The sequence below is a fragment of the Solanum tuberosum genome, unplaced genomic scaffold (genome assembly GCF_000226075.1).
Source record: "Solanum tuberosum cultivar DM 1-3 516 R44 unplaced genomic scaffold, SolTub_3.0 scf00142, whole genome shotgun sequence".
NCBI lineage: Eukaryota > Viridiplantae > Streptophyta > Magnoliopsida > Solanales > Solanaceae > Solanum > Solanum tuberosum.
The window spans coordinates 516,445-530,601 of record NW_006239067.1 but is presented as its reverse complement, the minus strand read 5'-3'; the positions used below and the strand labels follow the sequence as shown (position 1 = coordinate 530,601).

The 14,157-nt window shown below is 34.0% G+C and overlaps 1 protein-coding gene across 1 annotated transcript in view; it reads left to right on the top strand.

The window, feature by feature from the left end:
- LOC102599173 (eukaryotic translation initiation factor 5B-like) overlaps positions 1 to 6,718 on the top strand; it is a 13,313-nt gene extending 6,595 nt beyond the window's left edge. Inside the window, exons 8-11 of the mRNA XM_006352077.2 lie at positions 2,303 to 2,860; positions 5,624 to 5,743; positions 5,982 to 6,101; positions 6,187 to 6,718. Of these exons, the coding sequence (XP_006352139.1) occupies positions 2,303 to 2,860; positions 5,624 to 5,743; positions 5,982 to 6,101; positions 6,187 to 6,252 (864 nt within the window). The 3' untranslated portion in view covers positions 6,253 to 6,718. The remainder of the gene's footprint in view (positions 1 to 2,302; positions 2,861 to 5,623; positions 5,744 to 5,981; positions 6,102 to 6,186) is intronic.
- Positions 6,719 to 14,157: the final 7,439 nt, after the last annotated feature.

The following is a 14,157-nucleotide window of genomic DNA, read 5'->3' as shown; positions in this document are numbered from 1 at the left end:
GATGGCACGGTGCTACACAAATTAGATATAAGAAAGTAGTCACTAGAATGATGCATGGTGACCCAACTTTTGCTAACATAATCATTGGCCAGACGGGCAGCATATATGGGTGCCACCCGCCGGCAGCGGAAGCTCTTTAATTCTCTACCAAGTTCGTAGAGGCTCTGATACCATGTGAGAAATATAGGAAAAGAATATTATTGAATTGTTGTTGTGTCTACATTATTACATTGAGACCCTATTTATAGACCCTAGAATACAATCCTTTACCAAGTAGGATACTATTTAGTATTCCTATTGCTATTTCTATTCCTATTCCTATTCCTATTCTAATAGGATTGTATAAACCTATTCCTATTTTAATAGGATTGTATAAACCTATTCCTATTTTAATAGGATTGTATAAACCTATTCCTATTTTAATAGGATTGTATAAACCTATTCCTATTTTAATAGGATTGTATAAACCTATTCCTATTTTAATAGGATTGTATAAACCTATTCCTATTTTAATAGGATTGTATAAACCTATTCCTATTTTAATAGGATTGTATAAACCTATTCCTATTTTAATAGGATTGTATAAACCTATTCCTATTTTAATAGGATTGTATAAACCTATTCATATTCTAACAATTTTATAATCTAAAATTCAAGTAAAAGCTAAACAAAAGTGATTCAATTTCTAAGGGTTCGAACATTGATTGGGTAAAGTCCAGGGCTGTAGCTTACATCAGGAATCATGCACATCATCTTGTTAAACAGATAATTATCAACTATCCAATCAATGATCACAGGGTTAAAAATATGATTATGGTCTCCCGACCTCTAATCGCCTATGATAAATGGCAACCTAACTACATCGTTGAGCGGGGATAGGCTGGACCAATTATCGAGCATTACGTTTTCTTCCTGTATAATGACCAAGCAAGGTTTCTAGGTATATCCCTATCCTAGATACAAATTAACTCTAATTCTTAAGAGAAAATCATGCTCCTCATGCCCCACGTTCTATCCTCTTATTCCTCTCCCGAGTTCAATTCAGACAATATGTTTATTTCAATGGTGATCAAGCATGAAATACGAAAAACAAGAACATAAGAGAGATTCATATGATAGTTAATGTCAATCCATAAAGCTTCAATAATTTACAATCATACTGTAGCCACAGCCCTAGAACTAGGGAAATTAGCTACTCATAATAGGAATTTCGATTAAACAAGGTTTATATATCATAAATAAATCGAAAGTAGAAGAGTTTAGGAAAGAACCCTAAAAACAGATGAAATGGCTCTCCAAATCGTCGTTCTTCTAAACCCAGAAAAAGAATAATTAATAAAATAAAAACTGAGTCTATTTATAATTAAGTCGAAACGGCCAAAACGGGCAAGTAGGGGCGAGACGCGGAGCTGCTGTTCAGATTCGTTTTATGGAAATCAACTCTTCTTTGCGACACGGCCACTCCACGGACCACTCTGTCTCAAATACTACTTCACGAGCAAAATTAAAAATGTCGCGGAGAGGGTATGGACCCTTCTGTTTCCATTTCAATTGCTCGATCGATAATAAAATTCCTCTCCGCGACACGGAGAGGATACAAATCCTTCTTGATCTTCATTTCATCATTCTTTTCAACTTGGATCTGTTCGTGTTTCCCAACTCCCGTTTTAGTGCTCGTTCCTACATTTAACTCACCTACACAACTAATTATGTTGGTTAGTATAAATGCATTCAAAAGACTCGACACGACTATAAATTAACACAAAACGATTCCAAACTTGGCTTAAATGCGGGTATTCTTTGGTTCCTAGGCATATAAATACGCCTAAGATCACTCATGTTCAGCAAATATGATGGAATTTGTGCAAGAGCATTGGGAGGTTATTCTAATTTTGGCACATATAGTCTCTTCTTTTCTTTTTCTTCTGTTCATGATGTCCCTGAGCATATCAATTATGTTCAGAATTTCTGATTTCCTAAGTCGGATATTTTGTGATACCTTTGAGAAAAATTCTGTTGGAATATCTGTACAAATACCATCCTATTTTGACTTGGAATAGTTGTAAGAAATCCAATGGTTGTTCTTGTGTAGTTTGTTACTTCAGTGAAATTTGACTTGGAAGTCCAACTAGCGAGCCATAACCTTTCAGTCCTTTGCATGAATGTTGATATTTTCTGCTACTGATGTGTGATGCTGTCACTATTCACTATATGGCTATTGATTTAGTGGTGGTTTTCCATGAATAAGTGAGACTGAGAGATTTCTCCTTTTCCTCCTTGGTTCTTTTTATTCTTTGTTCAGGGTTTTGAGCATGCAATTGCTGGAACTAGTCTATATGTTGTGGGGCCTGATGATGATGTGGAAGACATCAAAGAAGCAGCTATGGAAGATATGAAGTCAGTGATGAGCAGGATCGACAAAAGTGGAGAGGGAGTATATGTTCAAGCATCTACACTTGGATCATTGGAAGCTTTGCTGGAATTTTTGAAGACCCCAGAAGTAAGCATACCTGTCAGTGGGATTGGCATAGGTCCTGTGCATAAAAAGGATGTCATGAAAGCTAGTGTTATGCTTGAGAAGAAGAAAGAGTATGCAACCATCTTGGCCTTTGATGTTAAAGTGACACAGGAAGCTCGGGAACTTTCAGATGATCTTGGTGTCAAGGTTTTTATGGCTGATATTATATATCATTTATTTGATCAGTTTAAAGCCTACATTGACACTATCAAGGAAGAAAAAAAGAAGGAAGTTGCTGAAGAAGCAGTTTTCCCCTGTGTGCTCAAGATCGTACCGAATTGTGTCTTCAACAAGAAGGATCCAATTGTTCTGGGAGTTGATGTTCTTGAAGGCATTGTCAGGGTATTAATTTTTCTTATCTACTGTCTCATATTCATTGATCTCATTCACCAACTTAATTATAAAAAAAAGGAAGAGTTAAAGATAATGGAATCTCTGCATTTCATTCGGGAAAACTAGCTTTTGTGTACATCAGTAATGGAAATAAGAATAGATAATCAATATTTAATGGGTTGTGCTGATATTATCGGATTTTCTCTAATTTCATGCTTCCATTAGGTTGGGGAAAAGGATCTTGAATAGTCACATTGATTTCTGCTTAAATGTGTAACTTCTTTATGTATAACCTTGTTTGAGACATGCTGTTCTGAGATAAACAAACTTATGGACAATCCATATATATATTTTTTTTGTTGATAAAGTAAGTTGTTCATTGATTGGCATCAAGAAGATGCCATGGATACAAAAATAGATGTGGTAGCTCCTATACAAGATGCTATGAAAGGATCGAGGAGCTAGCCAAACACCAAAAAGGGAACAACCATGTTAAGGGCTAGTCTAATGTAAGGGAGCTCACAAAATCTTGAAAAACAACTTTAGCAAGTGGTTTGGAGTTGACACTCCAAAACATTTTGTTATTTCTTTCAGTCCAAAGGCACCAAAATATACAAGATGGAATCAACGTCCAGGTGTTCTTTATAGGCCAATCAGCTTTCCAAAGGCTCCAGCTCTCAACAGCATCTTTGATGTTCTCTGGCATCACCCATTTGAGACTGAAAAGAGCTTGAAACATATGCCACATGTCTGCAGCTACCACACAGTGCAAGAATAGATGGTTGACTGATTCTGTGCTTTCCTGACATAAGTAGTATCTGTTAACTAACTGGAAACATCTCCTGCAAAGGTTGTCTTCTGTCAGATGCACTTTTTAGAGCCAACCAGCTAAAGCATATCACTTTGTTGGGAGTTTTGTCCTCCAAATTACTTTCTATGGCTAAGAGTCTAAATTCCATTCTGAGCATCTAGCAATATATTTCGCAGGTGTACTGTGTATTCCTTTGTATTAGGACGACAGCTTAATGCATCAGCAGCCTGAGTCTTCATGTTGAAGCCTTCCAGATTACACATCAAGTCAAAAAGGCTCTCAAGTTCCCAGTCATTCATGTTTCTTCTGAAGAGGGGACTCCACTGATTGCCTTCTCTATTCTGTGCAACTGTAGAGTCATGATCTCATGCTATCAGGAAGAGTGATAGATAGGTTTCTCTAAAATTGGAGTTCTCTAACCACCTATCCTTCCAGAATTTCTGTCAGGCAATTTCCAACGTTGAATGAGACTTCTTTATGAAATTCCTCCCATAGCCTACTTACATGTTTCCATGTCCCAACTCCATATGGAGTTCTGCTTTGCTTAGTGCACCAGTGACTCAACTTACCATGTTTGGCTGCAACCACTTCCTTCCATAAGCTATTATCCTCCATTCCATATCTCCAAAGCCATGTAAACAACAAACTTTTGTTGTGCTTGACTTGGTCCTTGATACCCAGACCTCCTTGTGGCTTTGGTCTAATGACTTAAGACCATTTAACAAGGTGAAACTTGTTTCCTTCACTGTTACTCTCCCAAAGAGAATTCCTTCTGATTTTGTCTAGCTTCTTCAATACCTTACCAGGCACAGGAAACAATGGCATGAAGTAAGTGGGAATACTGTCCATGAAACTATTGATAAGAGCAAGTCTACCACCCATAGAAAGATATTGCCTTTTCCAAGTAACCAGCCTTTTCCAAGTAACCAGCCTTTTCTCAATCGTTTCTACAAGTCCACTCTATATTCCAGTAGACTTGTATTTTGCCCCTAGAGGAAGGCCTAGGTAAGTGGTGGGGAAGGATACCAAACTGCTACATAACATGTCAGCCAGTACATGGATCAGTATCTCTGTAAACTTTTCCTATTTGTTTGGTGAAACTATGCTGTAGTGATTTTCAAGAATTGGTGTTTTCTAGGCTACATCTTGTTTTATTCATTTTAAAGTAATACATAAACTTTCTTATCAAAACTACTAATATATAATTGAATTACTTGGAGTTTCTCTCTAGTGTATTTACAAATTTTTCTCCTTTTCACTGAACTGCTAACACTTTTGAAATTTATGTTTGCATGTATCTGTTCTCTCTGTAGTTCTTTCTTTTAATTGAGAATCTTGATTATCTAATAAGGTTCCATCAGAGCTTTTGTTGGTTATGATTAGAATCTAGCTTTTCTACTGGTTATTATTATCATTTAGTTCTCTGCTTTCAAAAGGTTTTCAGCATTCTTCATTTACACCATGATTTTGCATCTCCAAGATAAGATTTTTGCTTTGATTTATTTACATAATTTGATCCTTAGGGAACATGTTTAAGTTCAGAGGCAGATTTCATGTACTCTTCCTATTTCAAATTTTTCGTCCGTTATTAATTCTGTCATGCTCCCTTTCAGAACTTTTGCTTGATGAGCATTTAACACACAGAGTTCAAGTCTTGTTTGCATGCTCTTATGTCTCTTTAGTTAGTTGTAGTTAGATATTCCTACATAATTGGATTGGAGTGTGTAACATTATGTTCTCTCTCGTTTTACCTTTCTCCACACGTATTTCAATATATTGTTTGTTGCCATGATTTAAGTTGAAGGGGTTACCTTGATTTAAGCTTTCCACTGTTTATGCTGGCAATAGTAGCACTCTTCAGTTTGTGGCACTCGTCAATTCTCTTTTCTATAATCATTCATAGACTGCAAAAGATTTCATGTATATTGTGGTCCTCACTGTCCTGAACTTAATTTGTACAGATTGGGTCTCCTATATGTATTCCTCAAAAGGACTTCATTGATATTGGTCGTATTGCATCCATTGAGAACAACCATAAGCCTGTTGATTCTGCAAAGAAAGGCCAAAGGGTGGCCATTAAGGTATGAAGTGGTTGAGACTTTGTAAATTTTGTCATGGATTGGCTAGAATATTGATCCATCTTCTCTCTTTATTACTTGTTTGTAGAATTTAGGATCGGTGTGTAGTAGTTTCTCTTTGATTCCCAATATCTGTTTTGTATATCATCATTGTACAATAACGTATTTCAGGAGTTCTAACCAATTGATTTGATCTTTGCTTATATACCCATGATGTCTCACTCCCTGCACATGTTTACAGATAGTTGGATCTAACCCTGAGGAGCAACAAAAGATGTTTGGTAGGCATTTTGAAATGGAAGATGAGCTTGTCAGCAAAATTTCAAGGAGGTCTATTGACATACTCAAGGCCAATTTCCGGGTATGTAGAGTTTTGGGTGAAGCTCTTTTGTTTGAGCAAATATCTAGTTTTGCTTACTGCTGCCTGCTTCTTTAACCTTTTACAGAGAGACCTCTCAGTTGAGGATTGGAGACTTGTCATGAAACTGAAGACCCTCTTTAAGATACAATGAGACAGATTTTGTTGCACTTTCAAAGGAGTTGGTTCTTGGGTCTCCGATAAGCACCATGTTAGGGGGGGGGGGGTATTCATCGAGCAATAACTGGTGATTTGACCATAAACAAGGAGTTTGGACTCAATAGAACACACACCTCAGGGACAGAGATGAGCAAAAGTGAAGAATGCAAGTGGTGTCTTCGTCTGCTGCAACTGATTTCCTTTCGTTGGTACTCCAAGCATTCTGTATTTGCTGTTTTTGGCACTGAAGTGAGAATTTTTGCAGCATTGACCAATGGCAGAGAGGAGTGTGTTGTACAGAAATGTAATTTGAATTTTGATATACAAAAACGTGAAAAGATTGTTGGTTGGCTATTGCTGGCAAGTTTTTCATATTAATATCAACTAGTATATTTATCCGTGCGATGCGTGGATATTATTCAAATATTGTTTCTAATAATTTCAAATTATTTGTCTTGTTATATCATGTGACATTATATAATCTTAAAAGAAATGCAACTATCATATTGTTACTCAATGAAATGTTCTTCCTTTATCTCCGCAACCAAATTTATATGAATAGAGACACCGGATCATGTAATTATTAAATAGTTTTTATGTTTTATAATATTTTATTATATTGTTCACTATTTAATTTTATTAAACGGTTAATATTGATTTTTATTAGCGGGCTTAATATAATTATCAAGTGCTCTTTTTATTAATATAAGAAAGTTATATTTATTTGTTTACTCGTGAGTTTTTACCTCTTTTTTTTGTTCTAATCATTTCAATTTAAATTTTATGGAAAGTAATATGTATATTATCTAACTACTTAATTAACTAGTTCAAAATATTTTTTTCCGCCCCTTCCTCTTTTTTTTTTTACAGTATTTTAATTACTTTTCGCTAGTTTGGTTTTAAATAAATAAAAATTTAATGTTAAAGTTAAAAGCAATAAAGTTTTCTTCTTTTTTATTTCAATATATAGAATGTTGTCTATAAATTTTAAACTATAATTTTTTGTTATTGTAAAATTTAAAATTATATTGGTTGGCTATTTATCCACTTACATATAATAATGGATAAATTTTGTATAGCGTAAAATTAAAATTGATAAGTTTTGTTATGCATAATATAAATGATAAAATAAAATATATATTAGAAAAAGACTATATAATCTAATTAGTTAGAAGTGGTTATAATTTATTAAAATTATACACTTTTAACTCTATCAACATACTTTTATCTCATATTCAATTTTAATTTGTACTTCGATTTTAAGAAAATTATGTAACTTGTGTACATAATATTTAATTATACTCTAACTTACAATATTAAAGTTTTTATCTTTTTAGGTTGTGATTTAATATTCATCATTGAGGCTTACTCACATATATACTCTTTTAATTTTTAAATTTTTCATCTTTTGACAAAAGGGTCTCTTCAAGAAGAAATACAAAATACTACATATTGATATAAGATAGAGGACATGCATAATCAATAATCTTTTTTTTCATATACATAAATGTAGATTTTGAAGTAAAATGAAGGAAATAGTAGATCAATTGAAATATCTAAATGTTAATCCTCATAAAAGTGAGTAGTTATACGAATGTGATGGAATATTACTCAAGAAAGTCATTTTTCTGCTTAAGAGAAATATATTAAGATATAAAAAAAATATGATATAATAATATTGTTTGTATACACATTTACAAATATACTCACATTCACATATTTTGTAGTTCTAATAAGTATTAATCCTAACATACATTGGATACAAAAAAATTAATAATAGTAAGTGCTACTTTTCTCTATCTTGCTTCTCTCTAAAAAGAAAATAATGCATTAAATCTTAGAACTTTCTTACCCCTCTAACATAATCACATTTATAAAACTCTAATGGCTAAACAGTTTTCATAATCTACTTACTCAAATGCCTTCATAAAATTATCATGAAAACTAAGGAGATCAATTTTGAGAGAAATATTTTATTTGATGCAGAGAAAAAAAAATACAACATTACTATAAAAAGGCAATTTAGAACTAAGAAGAGAAATACTACAACTTAATATTTAATTTTTAAAAAGCATATCAGCACAAAATAAAATATGTTTATATATAAAATTTGTCTTCCATCAAACTATAATAAAACAAAGAAGCATTAGTTAGAGAATATTCTTACAAAACAGAATAAGTAAATAATAATGGATCAAATAAAAATATATTACTTCAGTGAAATAACCATACAAATAAGAAAAAAATTATATGAAAAAGAGAGGAAACATTAAGAGAGATACTGAACAAAACAAATTAATAAATGAGTTAGTAGGTACAGTTAATATCTTCTTAGAATAGTGAAGATATAAGAAATTTTAATTCTTAGATTAAAATGCAATCTAACTAAGAAAAATGATAGGATTATGATAATGCAAAGAAAAAATACAAATCAAAGCCACACCCAAGCTTCAATGAAAATGAGGAGAAAAGAAAATAGTGGTGAAACAGTATTGGTTGTAAAAGAGGAAATTAGCCAATTTAATGACAAGAATGACAGAAAAGTCACTTTGAATCTATCATACCTGAACATGAGCTACGTTACAAGCTAAGAAAGTCCTATAGTGATCCTAATTTAACGGTTCGAGAGTCTAAGTATTGAATATAAGGGCAAACCTATGGTATTGTTATGTACTGCATTGAATTTGATTGTGAGAGTGAGTGTATACTGAGTCCCTGTATTTCAAATATATATTGATATATGCGTGAAGAAAATTACATTGTCGAAAAGTCAGTATCTTGGTGACTATTATTTGGGTATATGAATGAATTCATTGGTGTGTCTATCTCATGAATTGATCTACATGTGTTAGGTTGTTTTGAACATTAACGACTGTGTTGAATGATGGAAATGGAGGATAGAATGTTGAGAAAAGACCATGTGATTGCTTGAATCCTATATCTACTTTTGCATCATGTCATTTTTATGTTAGTAAGTGTCGCTTGAGGACAAGCAACAATTTTAAGTTGAGGATGTTGATGTACCACAAATTTATTGTACTTAAATCTTCAAAATTGGAGTTTTGCATGTATCTTAGATATTTGCTAGTAAATGCGACGGTATTTTTATCTATGTTTGCAGGAAAGTAGGTTACGATAGTCTGAGGATGGAATTAAAGTGAAGTAGCAAGTTTTTGAAGACCTATGGGTCAACCTATGAGTCGTAGTCCATTCTATGAGCTGTAGGACTGACTCAAAAATGAAGGTTGAAGATTCTGGAGATTTTTTGGCTAAGTATTGGGTGAAGGAAGCAGACTACGAGCCGTAGGTCTGAGTTGTAGAAATATTTATAAATAATGAGTTTCAGTACTTTGGACTACGAGCTACCATGATGGATAATTCAATGGTCTATGAGCCGTAGATCAATTTCGTAGGAAGAGTCTAGATAGCCTTATTGAATTTATGTATACCGGTTAGGTCTACGAGTCATAGCTTGACCTACAAACCGTAGATCTGACTGTTGAAGCCCAATTTTTATATGTTTTCATTTCCTAGTTTATTTAGGATTATATGCCTATAAATAATCGTTTATTTCTCATTTTTGAGTTAGACAGTTCGTAATTTGAGTTTTTGGTTTGAGAATTGTTTTGGTAAACACTTGTCCATTTTAATTTTTGAATCATTTGTTTATAATACATCTTTTGTTAATCAATCAAAAATTTCAAAATTCAACTACTCTAATTGTAAGTTCATGATTTATTTTAACAAATTTAACATGAATTGTAATCCCCAAGCATGAGTAGCTAAATCCACAACTAGGGTTGTGGGAACCATGAGAAATTAACAAAGTAGACCTAATAATTAGTAATTTTTGAATAGTTTTTATGCATGTATTGTTGATCTCTTTGCTTTGATTGCTTTTTAATTATGTCCAAGTTAGAACCCGCCTTATTCCTACTTGCCCGACCGAGGAAGTAACGAATGGGAAAAGAGATTAAAAAATGGAGATTTGATGGCTACAAACTTCATCTAATAGCTTGAACCACCTTTGTAATAGCTAATCTGGGTCAAGGATAAAGGTTAGTAAAGCACACACTCGTAGACCGGTCAAAGTTGCATGGTGAAATTCCTTATTTGGATGACCAGCCACTTAGGAGATTCCAAATTTACTGACTTTGCATGTTAAACACTAGACAAGGTTACTAATATAAAGTTTACTATGCTAAGGAATTGTTGAACACGTATGCCCTAGTTTCATCTTTTATTGATTCTATAAAACATTCAATCCTTCTTATTTGGTTACTTGTTACAGAATTCAATCAATCAAGCTTTTGTTGTACTTTTTTTATATCGAAATACATCGACTAAAAGTACAATTAACAATCAATTGGGCTAAGTCTAGACCTCATTCATCATGTGATCGGTCCTAACCTGTGTTACGTTCTATATTTGAACAGTGACCGCTTATACTTCCTTAGGAAGGTATAATTTGGGCATATTAGTCATGCACTGATCCGTGAATCAAACCCACAGAAATAAAAAATTGTGCCTTTTACGGGCACTTGCATTGCCCATGGACGGGTATACTACCCATAGAGGTATCCGTACAAGATGACCCTCATAACTTAGATCTCTTCTACTTTCATGGACACCTTCACGGACCGTGAAGTGGTGCACGATATGTGAAAGGCACTTGTAGACAACTTCTTTAGTTTTTAAGTCAGGTTTAGTATGATCTTTTTCTACTCTTCTAGTTCCTATACTATTTCATTTTGACCTATTCTAAGTGGGAATAATGTCACGACCCAGACCGTCGTTATTGGCACCCGCACTAACCCTACAGTGGAAGAATTATTAATACTAATTAGCTAACCAAGAACTACACAGCTTAATCGAAAACTAAGGCATTTAAAGTTACAGAAATAAATTTAAATGCTAAAAGAAAAATAGAGTTCCCATAAACTCTATAGTCTAATCAAACAACTGCGTAAATAATGCCTAGGACCTGAAAGTCAATGTACCAAAACTCTAACAAGGATCATAAGTCTAAGGAAATGGGTACAACCCAATTAAACATAAGAAAATCTAAAGTACTAGTCTGAAGATGTGGACATAAATGAAAAGGGAACTCATGGCAGCCCGAAAGAACTGGCTCTCCCCTGAATTCGATTGATCACTGATCTTCTAAGCGAGGTTTGTCAATAGCCGCCTAAAGATGACCTATACTCAACAAAGAAAGAGCAAGTGCAGTATCAATACACAACCACAGTGTACTGGTAGGATCACACGGCTATCCCAATAGGCGAAACATTTTTATATATATATATATATATAAGTCATTACAACATAATAAGCATGCATACACTGAACATATACAATATCAATTATCACTTACGAACAACGTACAATTTACTAGTTCTCAAGATATACAGTTATGTCAAGTCAATGGTCCTCTCATGGAACCCACACCCAAACTGTTAGTGTACCGGTACGTGGTATTCGTTCCAAGTTAGTGTGTCGGATTGTGACACCCATTCCAATGTTTATGCCGGTACGTGGCAATCGATCCCAGTTAGTGTGTCGGAACGTAACACCCGACCCATTCAACAAGCCACAATCACAATCACAATGTACATTCTCATAATCATACAATCAAGTCATGATTCATGGCATACAATTATTCAATTCTCTTTATTTACGATTAGTGTGATCAATAATGCAATATTCACATACATACATGCATCATAATGAAGTAATTACAAATACATATCACACCAACATGAAATCACAACCATCACCTACCTCGAACAAAACTTGAATCCCCTAAGAAACTTGATTCTTTCCTTTCCGAATTCTTTCCGCTTGTTCTTGGTCTACAAACAATCAATATAACACGGGAATCAATAAACGATGTCTAATTACCCAAATTAAAATCAACACTATCAACCCTAGATCAATCCCATGATCCCAATATCCAAATTAGGGCTTTTTCCCACCATCCAAACAGTTCCAAAACCCTTCCCCAACAATAATCACCCAAGAAACTAAGTTCTACGGAACGAAAAATGGATTCGATGAGTGAAAACCTTACCTTTAGCCTCAAGAATGGTGGAAAACTGTCAAGAAAACACCTGGGGTCATTCCTTAGCTCTCAAAGTCAAAAAGTGCAGAATACAATGTTTTTGGGGTTTATTTCCGACTTAAGTCGCGTCTGCCCCGCCATATCGGTCCTCACCCCGCCTCAACGTCCCCGCCCTGATGACACAAATCCCACCATAGCGGCTTGCACGGAAACAGAGATCTAACTTAAGAGTTCCAAACCCTCATTATGCAACACACCTTCATCCCACGACACTCAGAAAATACCCGTTCACGCTAAGATCAATTTCGGGAGTTCTACTCGCCGAATTCGATTCTGTAAAGTCGTACGGGTTCCTTAACGTCTTAGCTATGTACTCATGTAATCAAATTCATAATTAGATCTCCCATTTGTTACCAGATTTTCCTAGACCCCACTGACTCCGATTTCTTCCAAATCTGGACTAGATTGGGAAATTTCAAGTTACTACCAAAAAGTTTTCTGGCCCAAAAATTTCCCCCATTGGCTTTTCTATAACGATGGAAATTGATCGTTACAAATAAGTAGTTCGTAAAATACCATTACTTCCCTATTATCTCATAACCTCACCAAATCAGATTTCTTCTCTCTCTAGTCTCCTCTCAAGCAAGAACTAGGGTTCCAAGTTTCAAGTCACCATTTAAAGAATCAATCCAAGATTTCTACTGCAGGTTTGTGAAAATTTCTTCAATGAGTCCCAAAAAAACTCATAAATTCAAGTTTATGATTTTTACAAGATATAATTTTCAATGACCCTTATGTGTTTTCAATGTGAATCAGTTTTCCTCATGATTTCACCTAAATTACATTGTTTTACTTATAAATTCCATGTTTTAATGATTATTTCATGAACCCTAAATATGCAAGTATTTTCATGACTCATAATTATGCTATTTCAGATGTATATATCAGATTATCATTTTTTTTGAATTAGATGCTTTTAGATAAAATATCTTCGAGATTATTTTCACATATCATGATATATATGATGCTTTTAGATAAAGTATCCCTCATTATGATTTCAATTATTATGATTTAGGAGCTACTCAGTATGTATCAGTTATCAATATGATTCAGTAGTACATATTATTACTATTTCAAGATTTATGTATGTTTCCGTTGGGAGTATATTTAGCATCGAGTGGACTTTAGGGATGAAGGTTTTTATTTAGTATATGTAATCCTTTAGTAGCTATCCCTAAGTCCGAGAACTACATGCCACCATATGATTTATCTCAGATGGACATTAGCTAGTTGATCCACCTTAGCTCAGTTATTAGGTCCCTTATGATGGCAAGTATTAGACACTCTCCTTTTTGTATAGGAGTGGTACAGTGAACTCTTAGTTGTAGATCACATGGTTTATGTCAGTTATGAGTATCTCCCATAATATGATATGATTTTCAGATATTGCATGACCTTGTACTTATGTATTTTAGTTTAGTATGACTCAACTTCATGATATTTTACTTGGTCATTGGATCAATATATTTTACAAATTTAATATGGTCAGATATCATGTGTATTATGCATAATCCTCATACTCAGTACATTCAAAGTACTGACTGCATACTTTCAGTCTATATTGTTTTATAATATAGGTTTTGACGCTCATCATTAGACCCGCAGTTAGTACATATTTGATCAGCTAGCAAACAAGGTTGTGAGTCCTCGTCTATCTGAGGAAAACCTTTATGATTTTCTTCAGTATTTGTCTTTTAGTTCAGATTGTTAGAGCGAGTTAGGGGTTTACCCTAGACACTCATATTAGAAGAGGCTTTTCAGATAGTTAGTTAGATTCCA